Raw genomic sequence first — 20,551 nt, forward strand, 5'->3', positions numbered from 1 at the left:
CCCCCCCCCCCCCCAACCCTAGTCTTTTTGACCACCTGATCTAATCTAGCGATCAAATTTAATGAGTAGAATTTTCTTTATTAATTATATTAATTAGAGATGCGCATCAAAATTTTAAAGGCCGCCTATTTAATTTTTGGATGTAAATTTCTGGCTATCCAGAGACAGGCCCCTGAACGGACATGCTCGAAACTCTAGTGGTATATGAGCATGTAAAAATTATTCACTCACACTATCCCAGACAGGATTGCACATACCACAGCCTTTGATAAACCAGTTGTGGAGCACTGGCTAGAAAGAGAAATAGCCCACTGGGCTCACTTTCCTTTGTTTACTGAAAACTGCAGTAATATTTTTCTGTGGTAACACTTTCTATAAAACTTAATATTTTCTATGAAAGAAGAAAGAAAAAAGAAATGTTTTATTTAACGACGCACTCAACACATTTTTATTTACGGTTATATGGAATAAGACATATGGTTAAGGACCACACAGATTTTGAGAGGAAACCCACTGTCGCCACTACATGGGCTACTCTTTCTGATTAGCAGCAAGGGATCTTGTATTTGCGCTTCCCACAGGCAGGAAGCACAAACCATGGCCTTTGTTGAACCAGTTATGGATCACTGGTCGGTGCAAGTGGTTTACACCTACCCATTGAGTCTTGCGGAGCACTCACTCAGGGTTTGGAGTCAGTATCTGGATTAAAAATCCCATGCCTCAACTGGGATCCGAACCCAGTACCTACCAGCCTGTAGACCGATGACCTAACCACGATGCCGGTAAATAATAATATTTTCTATGAATACAAATTCTGTAAAAGTGTAATATATTACTGTAAAACTAATTTAACAGGTTTTGTAACACTAATCATCATCATAACATACATGTATGTTTTAAAACTTTAATATTCTCCAAACAAGCACTTCCTGCAGGCTACATGTAAATATTTCCGCTAGAAACAGTATGTACAAGACAAACAGAAATCTCTTTCTGCTTGCTCTCTGCCTGGAGGACATTTCAGATATGCATAAAGGATTAAAACGGGCTTGACCTCATACTGACGATGAAAAGACGACACTCTGTGACATTTAGACGAGTCAATTCACAGAGACACGATTCACGCAATATGTCGCAGTTCCATGCACTTTCCCACCCTGGTTGATACACACAGCTCTTAACACACACAGCTCTTAACACACACACACACACAGACCTGGTCTGGTTATGTAGATAGAGAACAGTTGGCCAACTCTGAGGTAAATACAGGTAAACAGTGGCCAGGCAGGCAACAGATATATACTGAGGAAAGGTGATACTGCTGTTATACCGTAATACAGAAGTATATTGGCTGAATGCTGAATCCTGACATACTGAACTAACATTTAATCAAGGTAAGATTTACACGCACAACATACACATATATTTTTAAACACACACACAGAAAAAAAAACATAACCACACAAACATGCATAGAGAGAGAGAGCGAGGGAGGGAGGGAGGGAGGGAGGGAGCGAGAGAGAGAGAGAGAGAGAGAGAGAGAGAGAGAGAGAGAGAGAGAGAGAGAGAGAGAGAGAGAGAGAGAGAGAGAGAGAGAGAGAGAGAGAGAGAGAGAGAGAGAGAGAGAGAGAGAGAGTGAGACAGAGACAGAGACAGAGAGTGAGACAGAGACAGAGACAGAGACAGACAGACAGACAGCCAGACAGACAGACAGCCAGAGAGAGAGAGAGAGCGTGCGCGGGGGGAGGGAGGGAGAGAGAGAGAGAGAGAGGGAGACAGACACACACAGACAGACAGAGAGTGACAGACAGACAGAGAGAGAAAGACAGACAGACAGAGAGAGATTTCACACTTTGATTATTCTATTTTGAAGGCAACGTTAACTTCATTTGTTACTGTATTTTGCTTAGACATGAAGAAAACTGCATTTCTCAGTGAATGTGTACTCAACAGACCAACTATGTGACCTTATTACGCCAACAATGTCAGCCTGCCCCAAGGACTATACCGCCCACAAATGATCAAAGAGAATTATTTAAACTGAGTGCTTACTGGGTGTGTGCCAACATTTTTATAATGCAAATACTGTCAAATTAGGTTTGTTTTTAATTCTTTCATGTAATATTGCTGCATCTTTTCCACTTATTTTCTTCCAATATAGTATGTACAACTGAACCACTTAAAATCAGCTGTTGTAACATAGAAAATACAAAACAAAACACATTTTCATGAAACCTCTCTAAACCCAAAGGACAAGGTTAAAGTTTGTTTTGTGTAACTACACCACTAGAGCACATTGATTTGTTAATCATTGGCTATTTGATGACAAACATTCGGTAATTTTGACATAACCTTAGACAAGAAGCCCGCTACATTTTCCCTTTAGTAGCAAGGATCTTTTAAATGCACCATCCAAGGACAGGATAGCACATACCATCACCTTTGACATCTCAGTCATAGTGCACTGGCTGGAACGAGAAATAGTCCAATGGAAGGAAGTGTTTTATTTAACGACACACTCAACACATTTTATTTACGATTATATGGTGTCAGACACACAGATATAGAGAGAGGAAACCCGCTGTCACCACTTCATGGGCTACTCTTTTTCGATAAGGGATTTTTTTATGCACCATCCCACAGACAAGATAGTACATACCATGGCCTTTTGTTACACCAGTTGTGGAGCACTGACTGGAACGAGAAATAGCCCAATGAGTCCACCAACCGGGATCAATCCCAGACCGACCATGCATCAAGCGAGAAATGAAGTGGGTAAAGCAGTGTATTTTTGATAACAGTAACCTTGACCTTTGAGGTAAAGAGGTGAAATGTGAATTCATCCAAGACCTCTTAATCCTATATTTGATGTTTCCTGTAAATTAGATTAGGAATAAAGTTAATAGAGGAGGGTGTCATAATTTCTATTTTTACCAAGTGACCTTGACCTATGATGCAGAGATGCAAAACACAAAGTTGTTCAACATGTCCTAATCCTAATTGCGAAGTTTCAGGATAATCTGATGAGAAATAAAATCACCATTTTTAGTAATGGTGATCTTGACCTTTGACACAGACAGGCAACATGCAAATTCGTTCAAAGTGTCATGATCCTATTCCAACATTTGAAGTTTAATGAAAATCACATTAAGTTATTAGTGATGTTGTCATATTTTGATTTTTGGTAATTGTGACCTTGACATTTGACCTGAGAGGTGAAACGTGAAATCGTTCACAATGCCATGATCCTATTCCTATGTATGAAGTTTTATGGAAATTGGATGAAACATGAACTTGGTAGAGCGATAACTGTATTTCTATATTTAGAAACAGTAACCTTGACCTTCAATGCAGAGGCGAAAAACAAACTTTCAAGAAAATCAAATGAGATATAAAGTCGTTAGAGCAGTGGCGTCATTTTTATTTTTAGTAACAGTGACCTTGACCTTTGATGAGAGAAGAAATGCAAACTTGTTCCAGATATTACAATCATATTCCTATATATGACTTTTATGAAAATTGAATGAGAATTAAGTCGCTAGAGCGATGTTCTATTTTTAGTTAGTGATCTTGACCTTTGACCTCTGACGCAGAGGGACGAAACACAAAAATGTTCAAGATATCATGATCTTATTCCTACATGTATATATGACATTTTATGAAAATTGACAAGAAATGAAGTTGCTATTTAGAGCGGTGACCCCATCGTGTCACGTATGTATGTATATACCATACTGGCAAGACAATATGCATCCCTTTGACGATTCATCGCGAGGGGGTAATAAGGTAATAATAATAAGCAATGGGTTTCAAGTTACTTGTTATCTTTCTTACTACAATGCACATGGTATGCTGCCACTTGCAGGGCTTCTGTCAGAGGGTAAAACGGGTATGCTGCCATACTGAAATTTGTTTGCAGATGTATTTTTTTTTAATTTAACCTTTTGACAAAATTAATAACTCTTATCATTACTGTATGATTTTCTTAACCCTAACCCTAAACCCATACTAACCCATTTTTTTTCATAGACAATAAAGTTCAGACAACTAAGTATCTAAATACAAAATTTTACAAACCCCTAAAATCATTAATTTTACTAAGTTGTTTTTGTTTATTCCTGAAAATTACAAATATCAGGTCCACACAATTTGTAGAAATAGACTTAAATTGGGGGAAGATAAATTAACATTTGGTGCATGTCACATGACGTCACACGTACCTGATCAACAAGGCCAAATGATTTAATTTTTATGATTTTTATGACCCGTTGTTAGAATCTGTTTTCAATTATTATATTTGATCTGAAAAATGTATACTACATTGTTGTGGCTCTACTATAGTGAATAGTATTCATAATCCATTCATATTTTTTCATGTAGTGGCCTTAAAAATGGAAAATGACGAACCGCACATACGCGGTACGATACTTTTTGCAAACGCATGCGCCTGAACGCAGTTAGAAACGTTACACTCTTTTCTGTTTACTGGAGGGTGCTTCACTTTTGTTTACTAGAATGGATTTGTTTTACGTCCACATTGTTGATTTTTCACGTTAACTGATTGCAATTTATTTTGTTTCACATATCGTAGCTGAAAAATGTAAAATAGTATTTCCGTAAATATCGTATTCATGTTTCTGTTGTTAGATGAACGCAGTTTGGAACGTCGATGGTATATTAGTCACTCCCTAACAAGTATTACTTCCGGTGACCGAACGTTTCCCCAACAAACACTACACGCATACGTCATCAATAATGTGTAAAACGTTCACACGTATGCACTTTGGTTTGGATGATTTACATGTCAGTGTACGTTTTTACGTAATTAAACTTGTGACCATAAACTTTATTGAGCGAGAATCAACTAGTTCGCGAACGTGCTTCAATGTATTGGAGTTACTTCCCTTAGGTGTTTACTTCGGATTTTTCAGTGGAATTTCGGTTTCATTCGGATATTTTCGGCCAGTGACAGACTTCTGTCGTTGATCTTAGCCTTAGGCCCAAAACACACCAAAGCTTAGTTCACCAAGGTAAACATCTACGGTCCGGATTTTGTTTTGTTTTGTTTGTTGTTGGGTTTTTTAACATTTTGACATCTATTGTTACGGAACAGCAATTATAAACATCACAATAATAAATATCGAGCCAGAGACGTTTACCTTGATGAACTAACCAAAGCTGGGTTTGGCAAGTATTACAAAGTCACATGTCTGGTGTATTTTGACGTCTGGGTCTGTAACTGTTACTATTTCCATGTACATTAACTGCGTTCATATCTTTAGATATATTTTGTTCTATAACTATATATTGATTAATATATATCTTTCCTGTTGTTTATTAGACAAACACACACACACACACACACACACACCAAAAATAACCTGCTTGCGCAAACTGCAGCTGCCATTCTAGCAATGTGAAAATATAGCGCACGTTTTATGTACTTTGCGCCAGCACAGACGCAGTGTATTTTGTCACATTCGATTCATTGCGCTTCATTTTCGACTGGTACCACACTCGCCAGATCCAGACAGAGCTTCGGTGTGTTTTGGGCCTTATACGAAACTGAAATTTAAACGGAACAGTATGGAACGAATCCGCACCAAATATGAACTACCATGTATTAAACACACATACGCACGCACACACACGAATTTAACGAAGGCCGATGGGGTCATTAAGACAGATCCAATATTTCCTGACATAATTATCATATTCGTTATTTTCCGCCATGTTTAAATTATAATTAAATACTGGCATGGGCGTCATTTGCAAGGAAAAAGTGGGGGGGGGGGGGACAATTGGGTTCTAACAATATTTCGTGCGACTAATCGCGAGCGCCCTAGGCGTGAAGCGACTCTAGGGGGGTTAGGGGGGTCTGGGGCCATGCCTCCCCAGAAAATTTTGAAAAATGAAGGTCATTGTGGCTGTCTGAGAACATTATTTAGAGTAAAGTGGGGGGGGCATCAGATATTGTCCCCCACTCCTAAAAGTGGGGGGGGGGGACATGTCCCCCCTGTCCCCCACCAAATGACGCCCATGAATACTGGTATAATATTCTCCAAAATTTGGCCTCGAGATCATTGCGGGAACCTGTCAAAGAAGACTTATTGCACAATATTATATACAAAATAACGTGGGTAAAATCCAGCCATATACTACTGAAAAATACACATTGTTTAAATTCTTCCCCAATTATTTGAGGTGAATATGTGAACCACAACATTTCACAATTGGGAACTAGACCCGTGATGAATAAACTCTTACCCGGAAATGAGCTTACCTAACAACGCCAAAACGTTTAGAACGTCCGTGTTAAGAAACGTAAAAATGGAACTAATAAAATAGTTCGCGAACGTTATTGTCGCTCAACGCAGTTAGTTTTGTTTTGTTTGTTGTTGTTGGGGTTATTGTGTTTGTTTGTTGTTATTTTCGAGGTTTTGTGGGGGGGGGGGGGGGTGGGTTGTTTTTTTGTTGTTGTTGGGGGGGGGGGCGGATTGTTGTTGTGAGTTATATTTTTGTTTCATGCAAAACCGAATGACCACTTCAGAACCAAACAATACGTTCGTGAACGTTAGCGTTTCTCGCAGCAGTTGAACGCAGATAGTTTTTGAGGAAGTGACGTCATGTTGTAAATCAATGTGGCTTGTGCGTGGAATGTTGTGCAGACTGCCTCAAACCAAGTTTAGACAATAAAGGTAAACTGTTTTGAATTTTTACCTAAAGTACATTTTAAATAAAATGTTCACAAAGATTTTAATTTTATTATTATATTTTTTATGTGTTTTTTTTTTTTTTTTACATCCCACGGTTGATCAATTATTTCGTTTTTCATCTGCTAAATAAGTTAGGCTAATTAATGATAACAGTAATTAATTTAGTTAAAAGTTAACTTTTAAACAAAAAATATGCAGAAAATATTTGGTTATGGCACCATAGCCATTTTACTCTCTGGCAGAAACCCTGTGACTGGTATATTAAAGGCTGTGGTATGTGCTTTTCAATTTATTATCATTTAATTTCATTATCTCATTAACTTAACAACGGCACCGACGGCAATTGCCGTCGTTGAGCTATAAATTGCCGTAGGTAGAGCATTATCGATGGCAATTTTGTGCCGTCTGTTAAACACATCAACAATGGCAAAATGTATACACCAGGTGTATATAATCTGTCAGTATTTAACATTTTCACATTTGAAATATGTTTACATACAGCAAAATAACCTTTCAGTCATATGTATTTTCTTCAAATGTCACTTTGAAAAACATAATTGATTTGTATTCATCACAAATGCATGTCAAAAAAATAGTGAAATGTGGCACTTGCAACTTATAGCATGAAAAATAAATAAGAAATAATAAGAAAATAAAACAAATTTATACGCAATTTTTCAAAAACATTATTATTTATATTGCAATAACGGTAACAGAATTATAGAATTTTAGAATTTAAAGCTTGCATGTGTGTGTGTGTGTGTGTGTGTGTGTGTATAATTCATTGTGAAAACCATACCTGAATATTGTTTTTGAGATACATGTTTGCTTACAAGTATTAAATACTTCTCCCCTTCTTTTTTAGATTTGTTTTTTCAATAAAACAACATGAATGTGTGATGAAAATCTGAAAGAACCAGTGACAGGTGAAAAGTGTATGTCTGGCGGACTAATCAACCTAATGAAATATACAGATGGTAGGAAGAAGCAGAAATAGAAAAAGCTACAGTTACTCCATTCTTAAACTGGATTACTGTAATAAACACACACAGTACGTAAATCACCTACAGGTCCTGTACAGATTAATGGATAAAAAGTACACTACTTGTGTCTGTATTCTGCAGATAATTACATTTTAAAATTGTGACTTAAAATTAAATGTTTTTGGAGTAGGCGTGTCTTCATAACCAGAACATGAAAAATGTATCTTCTGTACCATTGTGTATAACTCCCATTACAGTCAGACGAAGAAATACGTCAATGTTTGTGTTCCATGAAGCGACCCAAGGGCAGATTATTTCAGCGGTTGTGGTAGGGTCTTTTTTGCTGACCCTCCTGATCCTCAACTGTGTGATGTTTGCTGTATTCAAATGCATTATTAAAAGACACAGAAACCGAAAGCAATCAATGGATAACATGTGGAAGAGATCAAACAGCCACGCAGTATCGTCATTCTGGCATTCTCTGCTGAACCCAGACAATGTGGAATCCAGCAAGCTGTCCAGGCTTCAACCTGTGGAAGACGACCATAATGTTATGCTGATGAAGTCCAGTCCAAAGCGGACCATTGAAAAAAAAAAAAATGTTAAGAAGCACAAGAGAAAAGTATTCATACATAAGCCAGCCAGAAAATGAGGACTTTCATATATTATAATTATAGCTACAAAATGAAGACACTGATGTTTAAATCTAGAAAATGAGGACTGCACTGATGATTAAAGCTAGAAAATGAGGACACTTATGATTAAGGGTAGAAAATGAGGACACTTACGGTTAAAAGTAGAAAATGAGGAAACGTATGGTTAAAAGTAGAAAATGAGACACTGATGATTAAGGGTAGAAAATGAGGACACTTATGGTTAAAAGTAGCAAATGAGGACACTGATGATTAAGGGTAGAAAATGAGGACACTTATGGTTGAAAGTAGAAAATGAGAACACATGATGGTTAAAAGTAGAAAATGAGAACACATGATGGTTAAAAGTAGAAAATTAGGACCCATGATGGTTAAAAGTATAGCCTTGGTGGTGTCATGGTTAAGCTATCAGACATATATGGCTGGAAGGTACAATGATTCAGTGGGTAGGTGCAAGACCACTACACTCTCTTCTCTCTCACTAACAACTAACCCACTGTCCTGGACAGACAGCACAGATAGCTGATGCGTGTGTCCAGGACAGCATGCTTGAACCTTAATTGGATATAAGCACGGAAATAAATTGAAATGAAAATGAAATGCTACATCAATTAGATATATGTAATAAATAGCAATGGACCTAGATTCAAGCCCTGTTGTACACCCCTTCCCACCTCTATCTAATTAGTATATTAACCCTAACCCTAACCCTATATATATATATATATATATATGCTGATCACCTGAAATGTTTTTTCTTTCAAGTATATTGTATTTCTGTTATAGTTTGGTTTGTTTTTACATGTCAACCCCTTTGTTTATTGACACGATTCTAGCAATTTATAATGCACATGCTTCTGTATGATTGTGTAGGGGAAATGTTAACTAATTTGTTCCTCCAGTTTTAATGATGAAATTGATGTAAATATGTTGGGGATTGTTTTTATATGTTCATAAAGAAAATAAGATATTAAATACTTATTAAAGGTAAAATTAGCAATCTGTAGGGTCTACCCTGGTGAACATAACAAGTGCATGATGCTTATAATTCAAATCCTTCTTATATTCATGTAATTCTAACCGATTGTGTAATCAAAAGTTGATTGGTTGGTGTAAAAATTGAATTATTATAATCCATGACAAAATTCTGATTTCCACCAATAATTAATAATATGTATATAATAATGTTTTTGATTAAACAGTGGTTAAGTGGTATATGCCTACATGTATCTGAGGTGTGATGAGTGACAGGACTGTTTTCCCTCAGTCCACCCTTTAGGGTTCCCCCCATTCTAACCATTGACCCACGACTGGTAGGTCAAAGACCATATACTCCTTGACGGGTGGGATCTAGCACAGTGGTAAAGTGCTCGTTAGATGCATGGTCATTCTAGGATCAATCCCCATTGGTCTATTTCTCGTTCCATCCAGTGTGCCACGACTGGTATATCAAAGGCTGTGGTATGTGCTATCCTGTCTGTGGATTGGTGTATATAAAAGATCCCTAGAGTTTATTAATGGAAAATGTAGCAGGTTTCCTCTCTAGGACTACATGTATATGTAAAAATTACCAAATGTGTTTGACATCCAATAGCTGATGATTAATAAATCAATGTGCCCTAGTGATGTCGTCAAACAAATCAAACTTTACTTTGCTCCTTGTTATCCTGTCCGTAGGAAAGTGCCTATTATCATCCATTAAAGGCTTTTGCAGGAGATATCGCTGGCACTATAATTTGCGATGTCTTCTGTGATATTCTCCTAGGAGATATCGATTCTTTTTGTAACGTCACTGTGTATGTTTCAGCGCTAAATCTATCATTAGTGACGTCACGCCACTGCTGTCCTGCTAGTTAATGAAAGAAATGTTTTATTTAACGACGCACTCAACACATTTTATTTATGGTTATATGGCGTCAGACATATGGTTAAGGACCACACAGATTTTGAGAGGAAACCCGCTGTCGCCACTGCATGGGCTACTCTTCCGATTAGCAGCAAGGGATCTTTTATTTGCGCTTCCCACAGGCAGGATAGCACAAACCATGGCCTTTGTTGAACCAGTTATGGATCACTGGTCGGTGCAAGTGGTTTACACCTACCCATTGAGCCTTGCGGAGCACTCACTCAGGGTTTAGAGTCGGTATCTGGATTAAAAATCCCATGCCTCGACTGGGATCCGAACCCAGTACCTACCAGCCTGTAGACCGATGGCCTGCCTCGACACCACCGAGGCCGGTTGCTAGTTAATGAGTCTACCTGCCAAATATAGTGACATTCAACCCACATTACTGACATTGCTTACAATTGTCGCAAATGAAAATGATAATGGATGATGAAAAGAATAACCCCCTTGTGTCTTGTGATATCATAATTTATCAGCACTCGTTGATTTATATAAACAAAACAAACTTTACTTTGCTCCTTGTTATCCTGTCAGTAGGAAAGTGCCTATAATCTAACCCCTGTAATTGCTCACAGCAATCGGCAAACCCATGGACTTTTTATTTCTCCATGGCACATTTTTTGCCTTTGCATGACTATATATTCAGGTGTTTTCAATGGCATGTTTTCTTGCTGTGGACATTTTCTTAATTGCAGGTGTTGTAATCTGAATGACATAACCGTCGATGATCAAAATCGTATCTCTGTACAAGGTAGAGTTGAAAGGGCATTAGGTAATGTGATTGCTTCCTTGATCCACCATCTACAGGTACCTGATCTGTAATAGGATGTTTTATCCCCCTTGCACTGCCTGTAGGACTGCCACTCCCCTACGAGGTTTGTAACAGGAAGTTTTACCACCACCACCACCACCACCCCCAATGTTTCTGCCATAAAAATGTTTTTGGCACTATGGAATTGAATGCAACCAGTCAACAGAGGGTTTGGGTTTTGTTTTTTTGTTGTTATTGGGGGGTGGGGTGGGTCTCCACCAGAAAGAAAATGGGTTAGGGTTAAGAAAATTGTACAGTAATGATAAGAGTAATTAATTTTGTCAAAAGGTTAAAAAAAAAATTAAATCCGCAAACAAATTTTCCCTCTGGCAGAAAGCCTGCCCCACCTCCTCCACCTTGCACCACCTGTAGGACTGCCACTCTGAAGACTGGCTTAGAAAACCCAAACTCACACAGGATAGAGCTCTTGATATAAAACATCCCTTTTGACAGTTCTTCAGGAGTTAACAATGTTGCAGCAGCGTGGGTTTCCTCTTTAGACAAAAGTGTTTGAATAACTGTATACTAATGGTCGTCACTTACAAAGTTCCATATTTAAGGCAAAACACCACCATCTGTCATGTCGTTACTTGTAGCAGCTTAATACAGTCCGGTTTAGGAAATGGTTCCTCATTAAAAAAAAAATACTACAAAATTCTGATATGCTTTTTGAAATCTTTCTTTGATGATTACATGTAGGTTGACCTCTGTAGTATTTAATAACTCATTGGTTTGAAATAACTTGTATGTGCAGTGAAACTCCTCTAAACTGGACACCCTCTGGACCAAGTAAAAAGTCCAATTTCAAAAGGTATCCAGAGGTTCTTTTCTGCACAGATATTTAAAAAGGGACTATGAAAAAACATCCGGTTTTGATGGAATTCCAGTTCACAGAGGGTCCGATTCTGAGCGGTTTCACTAGAGTACTAACTGATGCCAACAGTGCCACTTGTATATAACAGCAACACGAGGCAGTGATCGGGTATGAGGGCTGTTAACTGATGCCAATAGTGCCACTTGTATATAACAGCAACACGAGGCAGTGATCAGGTATAGTGCCACTTGTATATAACAGCAACACGAGGCAGTGATCAGGTATAGTGCCACTTGTATATAACAGCAACATGAGGCAGTGACCAGGTATGAGGGCTGTTAACTGATGACAATAGTGCCACTTGTATATAACAGCAACACGAGGCAGTGATCAGGTATGAGGGCTGTTAACTGATGCCAATAGTGCCACTTGTATATAACAGCAACACGAGGCAGTGATCAGGTATGAGGGCTGTTAACTGATGCCAATAGTGTCACTTGTATATAACAGCAACACGAGGCAGTGATCAGGTATGAGGGCTGTTAACTGATGACAATAGTGTCACTTGTATATAACAGCCACACGAGGCAGTGATCAGGTATAGTGCCACTTGTATATAACAGCAACATGAGGCAGTGATCAGGTATGAGGGCTGTTAACTGATGCCAATAGTGCCACTTGTATATAACAGCAACATGAGGGCTGTTAACTAAAAAAAATTGTGGTTGACCTATGAGCACTCCCTAAAATTAATAGTCACGTGACCCTCTCGATTGTGTTGTATTTTAAAGAGAATATATCCTGAAATAGGAATTATATTGAACTGCATGGAGAAATTAATAGCAGTGTGTAACCTTAATGTTTGGAGTATGTGTCAGTGTAACTGTATGTATGCTGCCAATTGAGAGGGAATGATTTCTCTATGTTATTTTCAACAGCAAATAAATATTTTTGTTGTCACAGATACACTACACTGTATGTCTTAGCTTTGTTATTTTATTTCACTATTTTGTAACTGCAGTCCTTGCTAGTCCAGTGTTCTGTGTTATAATGGTGGTCACCCTGCTTGTCCAGTGTTCTGTGTTATAATGGTGATACCTTGCTAGTCCAGTGTTCTGTGTTATAATGGTGATCACCTTGCTAGTCCAGTATTCTGTGTTATAATGGTGGTCACCCTGCTTGTCCAGTGTTCTGTGTTATAATGGTGATACCTTGCTAGTCCAGTGTTCTGTGTTATAATGGTGATAACCCTGCTAGTCCAGTGTCCTGTGTTATAATGGTGGTCACCCTGCTAGTCCAGTGTTCTGTGTTATAATGGTGGTCACCTTGCTAGTCCAGTGTTCTGTGTTAGTCCAGTATTCTGTGTTATAATGGTGATGACCCTGCTAGTCCAGTGTTCTGTGTTATAATGGTGGTCACCTTGCTAGTCCAGTATTCTGTGTTATAATGGTGGTCACCTTGCTAGTCCAGTGTTCTGTGTTATAATGGTGATAACCCTGCTAGTCCAGTATTCTGTGTTATAATGGTGATCACCTTGCTAGTCCAGTGTTCTGTGTTATAATGGTGATAACCCTGCTAGTCCAGTATTCTGTGTTATAATGGTGGTCACCCTGCTAGTCCAGTGAATTAGGTCCCAGATCCAGTGTTTCTAAAATGATTAGACTAATAGTGTCTAAGACTTTAATATCATTGCAGTGCCATACAAATGGCATGCTTGTGTGACGCATATTAGATATTTGAGTCTAGTCTATATACAGGGTTTCTGCCAGAGGGTACGAAGGGTAAAATTACGTACCATAAAACAGTGCTCAATTTTAAGGATTTTGGTTGCTTGCCCAGAGGGAAAGTATGGGTTCACATTGAGGTTACCCGTCCAAAAATTTGGTTGCCCTGATTTCATCAGTTTTTTGAAAATAGAGTTATATTTATATTCCAATAAAACAGCAACCAACAGGTTTGGAATTAATATGTTGTCACTGTAAAATGTAATATGTACTGTCTGACAATAAAATACATCAGTTTAAAAGCGATTGTGGGCAAGGAAACTGCACATTATTATGGGACACAACTTGCAGTTTGGTGTAAAAAAGTTTAAAAAAATGCTCTTTGATGTGTGGTCAGTTTGGGATCGATCCCTTAGCTGCATGTATATTTCTCATTCCAGCCAGTGCACCATGACTGGTATATCAAAAACTGTGGTATATGTGCTATCATGTCTGTGGGATGGTGCATATAAAAGATCCCTTGCTACTAATAGAAAAAAATGTTGTGGATTTTCTGTCTAAGACTATATGTATATATCAGAATTACCAAAATTACCAAATGTTTGACATCCAATACCTGATGATTAATAAATCAATGTGCTCTAGTGGTGTCGTTAAACAAAACAAACTTTTAACTTTGTTTTCCTTCAAATTATATTATAACACTTCACACAAGCCTGGCTTAGAGCTTTTTCCAGAATGACTACATGTACCGGTACTTGTATATTTGCTTGTGAATTGAAAGATTAGTTTTATTTGTTTTACCCATGAAATAAGGGGCAGGAGGTAACCCAGTGGTAAAGCGTTCGCTTGATGCATGGTCAGTCTGGGATCGATCCCCGTCGGTGGACTCATTGGGCTATATCTCGTTCCAGCCAGTGCTCTACAACTGGTGTACCAAAGGCTGTGGTATGTAGTATCCGGTCTGTGGGATGGTGCACATAAAAGATCCCTTGCTGCTAATCGAAAAGAGTAACCCATGAAGAGGCGACAGCAGGTTTCCTCTCTCAAAATCTGTGTGGTCCTTAACCATATGTCTGACGCCATATAACCATAAATAAAATGTGCTGAGTGTGTCGTTAAATAAAACATTTCCTTCCTTCCATGAAATACAATTAAATAATCTCAATACATGTACTTGTATCATCAAAAACAACTAACAAAAAAAACAACTAACAAAAACAGACATTTAAAAAAGTTAACCTCACCAGATATCAAAACAAAAACAGACATTTAAAAAAGTTAACCTCACCAGATATCAAAACAACTAACAAAAACAGACATCTAAAAAACTCATCCTCACCAGATATCAAAAACAACTAACAAAAACAGACATTTAAAAAACATGACCTCACCAGATATCAAAACAACTAACAAAAACAGACATTTAAAAAACATGACCTCACCAGATATCAAAACAACTAACAAAAACAGATATTTAAAAGCCTTAACCTCACCAGATATCAAAACAACTAACAAAAACAGACATTTAAAAAACTCATCCTCACCAGATATCAAAAACAACTAACAAAAACAGACATTTAAAAAACTTTTCACCAGATATCAAAACAACTAACAAAAAAAGACATTAAAAAAAACTTGACCTCACCAGATATCAAAAACAACTAACAAAAACAGACATTTAAAAAAACTTAACCTCACCAGATATCAAAAACAACTAACAAAAACAGACATTTAAAAAACTTAACCTCACCAGATATCAAAACAACTAACAAAAACATACATTTAAAAAACTTGACCTTACCAGATATCAAAAACAACTATCAAAAACAGACATTTAAAAAACTTAACCTCACCAGATATCAAAACTATTGACCCCATCAGACATAAACAGCTAACATTACTATTAGTATTTCTTTTGTCATTCAGTATACCGACCTACCAGGAATATGGTGTTTCACGTTTAATTATTTCATCCCCGACACTCGTTTCCTATATCCGCTACTTGTAAGTGCTTAAACAATTATTACTATTTCAGACACCGACACCCATACAGTTAAGTGCTGAACCATTATTGATACTCCATCTCCAACTGCCGTTACTCGGGAAGTGTTGAAACAATTATTTACTTGTTCGCCAAAAGAGGAAATTCCACAAAGCTTCAGCTCAAGGTATGACTGTCATTTGAGATAAAATTAATAATAACCACTGTTGTTTTCAAACAAGTCGGAGAGTGTGAATGGAAGTGGCTAGCTGAAAAGACGTATTGTTATGGGCCGTTACAGATTAGCATGTTCAATTAACCCAAGTGGCGCTCCGCAAACAGAAGCCTCTGTCCACACGCAGCTTCAAACCCCAGAGTGCCACAACACCGATAGTAATACATGTATATTGTTTATTCACAATAACAATAGGCTAAAAAAATCAATGTGAGGAGGGCTGTCCTAGTGCAGGCTGGCAGGGAATTGTGGGATACTGCTTCTTCTTTTTTTCTTCTTTTGTTAAGAGAGTTATTGTAAAAATAAAATTATTTTTTGTTTTGATGGATGCATTTGTTGCATGTTTGAAATAATTGTCTTTGTTTTGTATTTTTGTGATTTATTTTTGTAGACTGATGCATGTGTGAAGCATGAGAAAGCGGAGGGCTTACATAGCCGACAGATGTATGACTGGAATGGATTTTAAGGTGAAAATTCCAGGATAAAACAAGCCACATAACTTTCATGTTGTATATAATATGAAGAAAAATAATGAAATCTCTGAATTATTCCTACTATTAAAATTAGAAAAACAAAACTGGATTGTTCTCGGTGGTGTGGTAAACAGTGGATTACGATGGATTACAAAGTGTGTCAAAACGTCTGTGACAGAAATGATGCTGCCTGTTGTCTTCCAAGAATGTACTGAAGGTTGCCAGTAGACCAAAGCTATTCACAGAGAGCAGATACCATTCCAGATGTGAAGTGAATAATGGTGCGTACATGTGTATCAGGGAGGAATCCTTTATACTTTTTAACTTTCTTTTTCAATGGATACAATATTCAGCTTGGAAATATATTCTTTTGGATGAGTTTTAAACTTTGAAAACAAAAGAAAAACAAAGGATTGTTAGGCAAATTCTGGAATCTACAATGACAAAATGTATAATAATGTGTGGATGATACATAAATCCATTAAGATTTATTGAAGTGTTCAGTGGATGTAACATTCTACTTGGAAATATTCTGGATGATCATTTCAAACTGTAGATTGTTTATGTCACTCTGGAATCGACAGTAATCACACACAAAATTCTTCTCACATGAAATATTATAAAATGAATATAAATCACAAAGCAAGTGTACTCAGTTGAATTTTCAGGATGTTAGGTAGATCAGAATTCTGAAGAAAATTATGGAGACAGCTAAATATATAGACGTAGGACCAAGTTCTTTTACCTTACAAAAAAGACCACTTCTTATCCTCAGTTTGGCAATATGATAATGACAATTTAAGAAAATAAAATCATCTTAAAAAACCCTCCTCTTGACATCAATGTGACAATTTGGTCAAGACAACAACAAAAATCATCAAAAAAAAATTCTTCTTAACCTCAGTGTGAACATACAATATAATAATGACAACAACAACAACAACAAAAATAATTTTAACATAAAAATGCTGATGATATGAAAAAACTTCCTTGAACTACAATGTGGTACATAACACCTAACTTTGTAAGAACCAAATAACAATGAACCCTACTTATACCACATGTACACCCTTCGTATTAACTAAATAACAATGAACCCTACTTATACCACATGTACACCCTTCGTATTAACTAAATAACAATGAACGCTACTTATACCACATGTACACCCTTCGTATTAACTAAATAACAATGAACGCTACTTACACCACATCTACACCCTTCGTATTAATTAAATAACAATGAACGCTACTTACACCACCTCTACACCCTTTGTATGAACTAAATAACAATGAACGCTACTTACACCACCTCTACAGCCTTCAGTACGGCAGTGAGTCAAGAACAGATTGTAACATCGCTTGTGATTGGCTCGTTGTTGCTCACCCTGGTGGTGATGAACGTGGTCATGTTTGTGATATACCGGATCGCTCTCAGATCTCACAAAACCCGACCTGCAAGACGACACGTCAGCAATGTTCTACTGCTCCAAGTCAACCCAGCAGCATCGGCTCTCGTCACGCGCAACAGCACCATCGACTACGGACACAGCTTTAATGAGGTGTATCGCAAACTCGACCCCGATCACAGAAAATCCAGTATGAACTCTGACAGCCATGAGCTCATACTGACAACACAGGAACCAGATTGGAGCTTGAAGAATCAGAAATTGTATTTGTCCAATGAAAATATGCCAGTTAAATGTGATTTGGTTGGTAGAATTGGTTCATCTGATACAATCAACCAATCAGTTTCATCAATAGAGGTGAAAGTTGAAATTGAAATTCAAGGTACAGCTGGTGATTTATCAGTGAAAAGACAACATACTTCAGAAAGTTTGCGCGGAGGCCAAGGAACAGACAGTGTTTCGGTAATGGATGAGAAACATGTTTCAAGAAGTATGAGTGAAATTCAAATGACAGACAATGTCTCATTAGTCAAAGATGGTAATACTTCAGAAAGTGTTGGCCAAACTCAAAGAAAAAACAGTGTTTCATTAAAAGAAGACAGACATATTTCTGAAAGAAAACATAGCGTTTCATCAAAAGACAAAAATACTCCTGGAAGTGCTTCTCAAAGTGATAGAAAAGACAGTGTTTCGTCAATAAAAGACAGACACATTTCAGGAAGTGTTAGTGAATCAGACTTCGATAATGATTCGACAAATGATTTACAGTTCATTGATGACATGCGCAACATGTGTGACGATGCTCTGAATGAAGGGAGGAAAACACAACATCCTGCTGCTGAGTTCCAGAATGATGTTTTCGAACTGACGGACTCACGGATACTGTCTGATATGCAGCATGTGAAAGATATTGAACTGTGATCTCAGAATTTTACACACAGATATTATGAGAAATATTAATAGGTATCTGACAGAGTTATGGTGTATGATGTTTTGACATTATAAACAGTTTGAACAATTTCCATTGGAGTCATGTACCCAGTTAGGTTTGATCATGAATAACTTATAGTAAATACTGTATTTACTGAAACATGCAACATGTGAAAGACACTGCATTGTGATCTCAGAATTTTACACACTGATATTATGACAAATATTAATACATGTAGGTACATGTATCTGACAGAGTTATGTTCTGTGATTTTAAATATTTTGAACCATTTCCCTTAGAGATACACAGGTTTGATCATGAATAACATAAGGTAATTTTAATACTAAATTGCAATTAAGAATACAACATGCACCTACAAAATACAGACTCAGCTCAGTGGTAAAGCACATTGCTGCTAATCAAAAAGAGTAGTCCATGAAATGGCAGGAGGTTTCTTCTCTTATTATCTGTGTGGTGGTGCTCAATATGTGTGAGGCCATATAACAGTTAAACTATAGATAAAAATGTGTCGAATGCATCATTAAATAAAACATTTCTTTCTTTCTTTTTTCCTTTTCAACTGAATAGCATGCAGTGTAACAGAACATGAAAGATGGTTTGTTAGATGTCCACAATGAATGAATGGATAAACATACAAAAAGATTATTACATATTTAACTAGCTGGTCACCGTGGGTGTATTTTGTTGAGTTGGGTGGCTAGCCATGTTTTATTAAGGTAAAATATATATATACATGTATATCGGGTTTAAGACACAAAAATTAAAATGAATTTTTTTTTTTAATTGGTGGATGTTGTCAAAACAATTATGATAATCTGAACAACAAAACCATAATACAATAATCAGGGCCATATATATATATATATATATCTGGGTATTTGTTAAAATAGTGGATGTTTCCATGAATTTCATCTATAGGACGTAACCCAGTGGTACATCGCTCATTCGATGTGCGATCGGTGTGGGATCGATCCCCGTGGGTGGACCCATCGAGTTATTTCTCATTCCAGCCAGTGCACCACGACTGGTATATCAAAGGCCATGGTATGTACTACCCTGTCTGTGGGATGGTGCATATAAAAGATCCCTTGCTGCTAATCGAAAGAGTAGCCCATGAAGTGGCGACAGCGGGTTTTCTCTCTCAATATCTGTGTGGTCCTTAACCGTATATCTGATGCCATATAACCGTAAATAAAATGTGTTGAGTGCATCGTTAAATAAAACATTTCTTTCTTTCTTTCATCTATAAGAGGATAGCTACTCTTGCACTGCCACAAAGAGGACTGCCACTCCTAGACTAGTAAAAGTCACACTTTTTACTCATTCTTAAGTATACAGTAAAATTAATTTCAGTTTTATTATAAAGTGAACCTTTAAACACTGGACATGCTTTAAGCAGAACCAGTGTTCTCTCTTTGAACACAGGTATTATCCCTTGTCAAAGTGTTAGTGTTACCACACACACACACACACACACACACACACACACACACATAATGGGTGACTGGAGGGTGGTTTAATCACACTAAATCCCTCACATAAACCCGGTGACAAATGCAGGCAGACATTACAACTATGACAGGCTACGTCAATAAATAATCTCTAAGTACATACCAACACAGTGCACAAAAGAAGACAGAAATTCAGTAGCATGACACCCACCCAAATACGATAGACCAGCTCAAATGTATCCAACATGGATCATCTCAAGTAAATGTTAGGGGTGGACAATTAAAGTGGTTAGTTTTTGTTTAATGTAAAGGGACAACTGAAGTGTTTATAAAAGAGCTACAAATAATGTATAGGTTATAATTAAATTCATATATTTCAAACTTAGTGTGTTTTGTTTATTTACATGTACAAGTCTAACGATAGTTACAATGTATAACCTA

The 20,551-nt window shown here is 37.2% G+C and overlaps 2 protein-coding genes across 6 annotated transcripts in view; one reads left to right on the forward strand and one right to left on the reverse strand.

Annotated features, from left to right (window-relative positions):
- Positions 1-20,551, reverse strand: part of LOC121377005 (kinesin-like protein KIF13A) — a 397,936-nt gene that overhangs the window by 217,395 nt on the left and 159,990 nt on the right. The gene's annotated exons all lie outside the window — the stretch shown is intronic.
- Positions 1,195-19,698, forward strand: LOC121377007. Its single transcript, XM_041504843.1, has 3 exons — positions 1,195-1,394; positions 15,646-15,778; positions 16,218-19,698. The coding sequence occupies exon 3, from the start codon at positions 17,591-17,593 to the stop codon at positions 18,626-18,628; it is 1,038 nt and encodes a 345-aa protein (XP_041360777.1). The 5' UTR covers positions 1,195-1,394; positions 15,646-15,778; positions 16,218-17,590; the 3' UTR covers positions 18,629-19,698.

The sequence above is a fragment of the Gigantopelta aegis genome, chromosome 7 (assembly GCF_016097555.1).
Source record: "Gigantopelta aegis isolate Gae_Host chromosome 7, Gae_host_genome, whole genome shotgun sequence".
Classification (NCBI taxonomy): Eukaryota; Metazoa; Mollusca; class Gastropoda; order Neomphalida; family Peltospiridae; genus Gigantopelta; species Gigantopelta aegis.

Excerpts from the sequence above, each read along its gene's own strand:
- LOC121377007 (XM_041504843.1), top strand. The coding sequence starts at position 17,591 with ATGAACGCTACTTACACCACCTCTACAGCCTTCAGTACGGCAGTGAGT.